This window comes from Notothenia coriiceps, unplaced genomic scaffold (assembly GCF_000735185.1).
Source record: "Notothenia coriiceps isolate Sejong01 unplaced genomic scaffold, NC01 NC01_scaffold00036537, whole genome shotgun sequence".
Taxonomy (NCBI): Eukaryota; Metazoa; Chordata; class Actinopteri; order Perciformes; family Nototheniidae; genus Notothenia; species Notothenia coriiceps.
The window spans coordinates 9,785-11,413 of NW_011369238.1; the positions used below are offsets into that span (position 1 = coordinate 9,785).

At 46.8% G+C, this 1,629-nt stretch overlaps 1 protein-coding gene across 1 annotated transcript in view; it reads right to left on the reverse strand.

Annotated features, from left to right (window-relative positions):
* Positions 1-1,076, reverse strand: part of LOC104964003 (stromal interaction molecule 2) — a 10,794-nt gene extending 9,718 nt beyond the window's left edge. Inside the window, exon 1 of the mRNA XM_010792704.1 lies at positions 973-1,076. Coding sequence (XP_010791006.1) covers positions 973-1,076 — 104 coding nt within the window. The remainder of the gene's footprint in view (positions 1-972) is intronic.
* Positions 1,077-1,629: the final 553 nt, after the last annotated feature.

A 1,629-nucleotide genomic window follows, 5' to 3' on the forward strand; every position in this document is an offset into this window, starting at 1 on the left:
CTTTTCTTCTCTTGTATCTAATCATTTAGGCCAGGGGTGTCAAACTCAATTTAATCACGGGCCACATCAGCATTAAGGCCCAGATACACCGGCCCGAAATCGGCAGTAAATGGGAGTCGGGCCGAACATGAGCGTGGGCACGCCCTATTCGGAGTGGTGTGCGCCGCACCGTCGGGTCTTTTCTGCCGACCTGACGCCTTTAATCGGCGTCGGGAACACCACCGGAAGTCGGACAAAGGGATAACACTGATTGGCTGTTCAGCTAGCGAATCAGTGCATGAGAAGCGTTAACGGAAGTGAGGGAGGTAAACAAATTATTTAAAATGGAAGATGGAACACGGGCGGCTATTTCACCTCATCGGTTTATAGAGCTCCTGTTCGTTCATGTTTTCAATGGACGAGAGTGAAAATGGAAAGAAAAACGCTATTTATTGTTTGTTTATATCAGTCTGTTCTTCTTCCGGTTGTTCCGGTTGTTGCCTCTTTTGAATGATGAATACACACTACCGCCGCCTGCTGGTAAGGAGAGTTATTGCCACTCACGCATACGCAGTTCATACGTGCTCGGCTCGGATTTGCGGTGTGTTCCAGTGCGCGAAGTCGGCAAATACGCAGGAGAGTCCGGCGACGCAACAGTCGGCGTCGGCTAGGCCTGTCGCGATAATCGATAAATTGACTTATCGTACGATAAATAAAATGGACTCCTATACACTTTTTCTGAGCTCGATTAAATTGCCGTTCACCATAAGGATGTTACCAGCATTTTGAGCTAGGGAGCGCTGTTCTGGGCTGCCAGACGAGCTGTGGCTGCCGTCCATGCGCGCTGAGGGCGGGGCTGACACCACAGCCAGTCAGGACACGTGTGTGGACGTATAGCAGCAAATAATAAGTAATAGCGCAAGCGGGAGACAACGTGTGACTTACTCGCGGGGAATTCTAAAATGTGAAATGGAATGTGTTTACAAAACCTACACATCTCGATTCTCGGTGTGGCAGTGATCTATTTTGGATTCAAGCCAAATCAACGAGGGGTCCAGACCTACGGACTGAATGAAGCGGGCGGCCTGTGCTCGCATTCATGGTTTAAAAAACAATCCCAACAACCAATTGTTGTTAGCCCGACCATAAAGCAAGCCCAAAACCAACGACAATTTCAAAAACACTACACTAAAAAACACAAAAACACCCAACATCTCGCATTTCCGTACTTGGTCCCCGACCCTGGTACGCCAAACCTCTCGGCGAGCTGGAGACTGAGAGCAGCCCACCAACCCAATACCACCCGACATTTTACAAATCAAACGATGACAGATATTCTTGCCCCACAATGCCAAAACAGTGTCCTGAGTGTTCCCCCTCTGACTCGCAAAACCTTCGACAAACAGATTCTGGAATGTGCCTGATTGAGGCATCTGTGACTATATGTCATTCGGAACAGTGTAAACAATAGATAACACCTGACTGTTTTTTTAATCTTATTATAACAGGATGTTATGATGTGTCTCATCATTCAGATGTTAATATTAAATAACCAAAATTACTATCCCATCAATTTAGTGAGAATACGGAAAACTTGGGAGCTCTGTTTTACAAGCCTTGGCGCCTAGCTCTAAATTTAGTGTTGGTTTG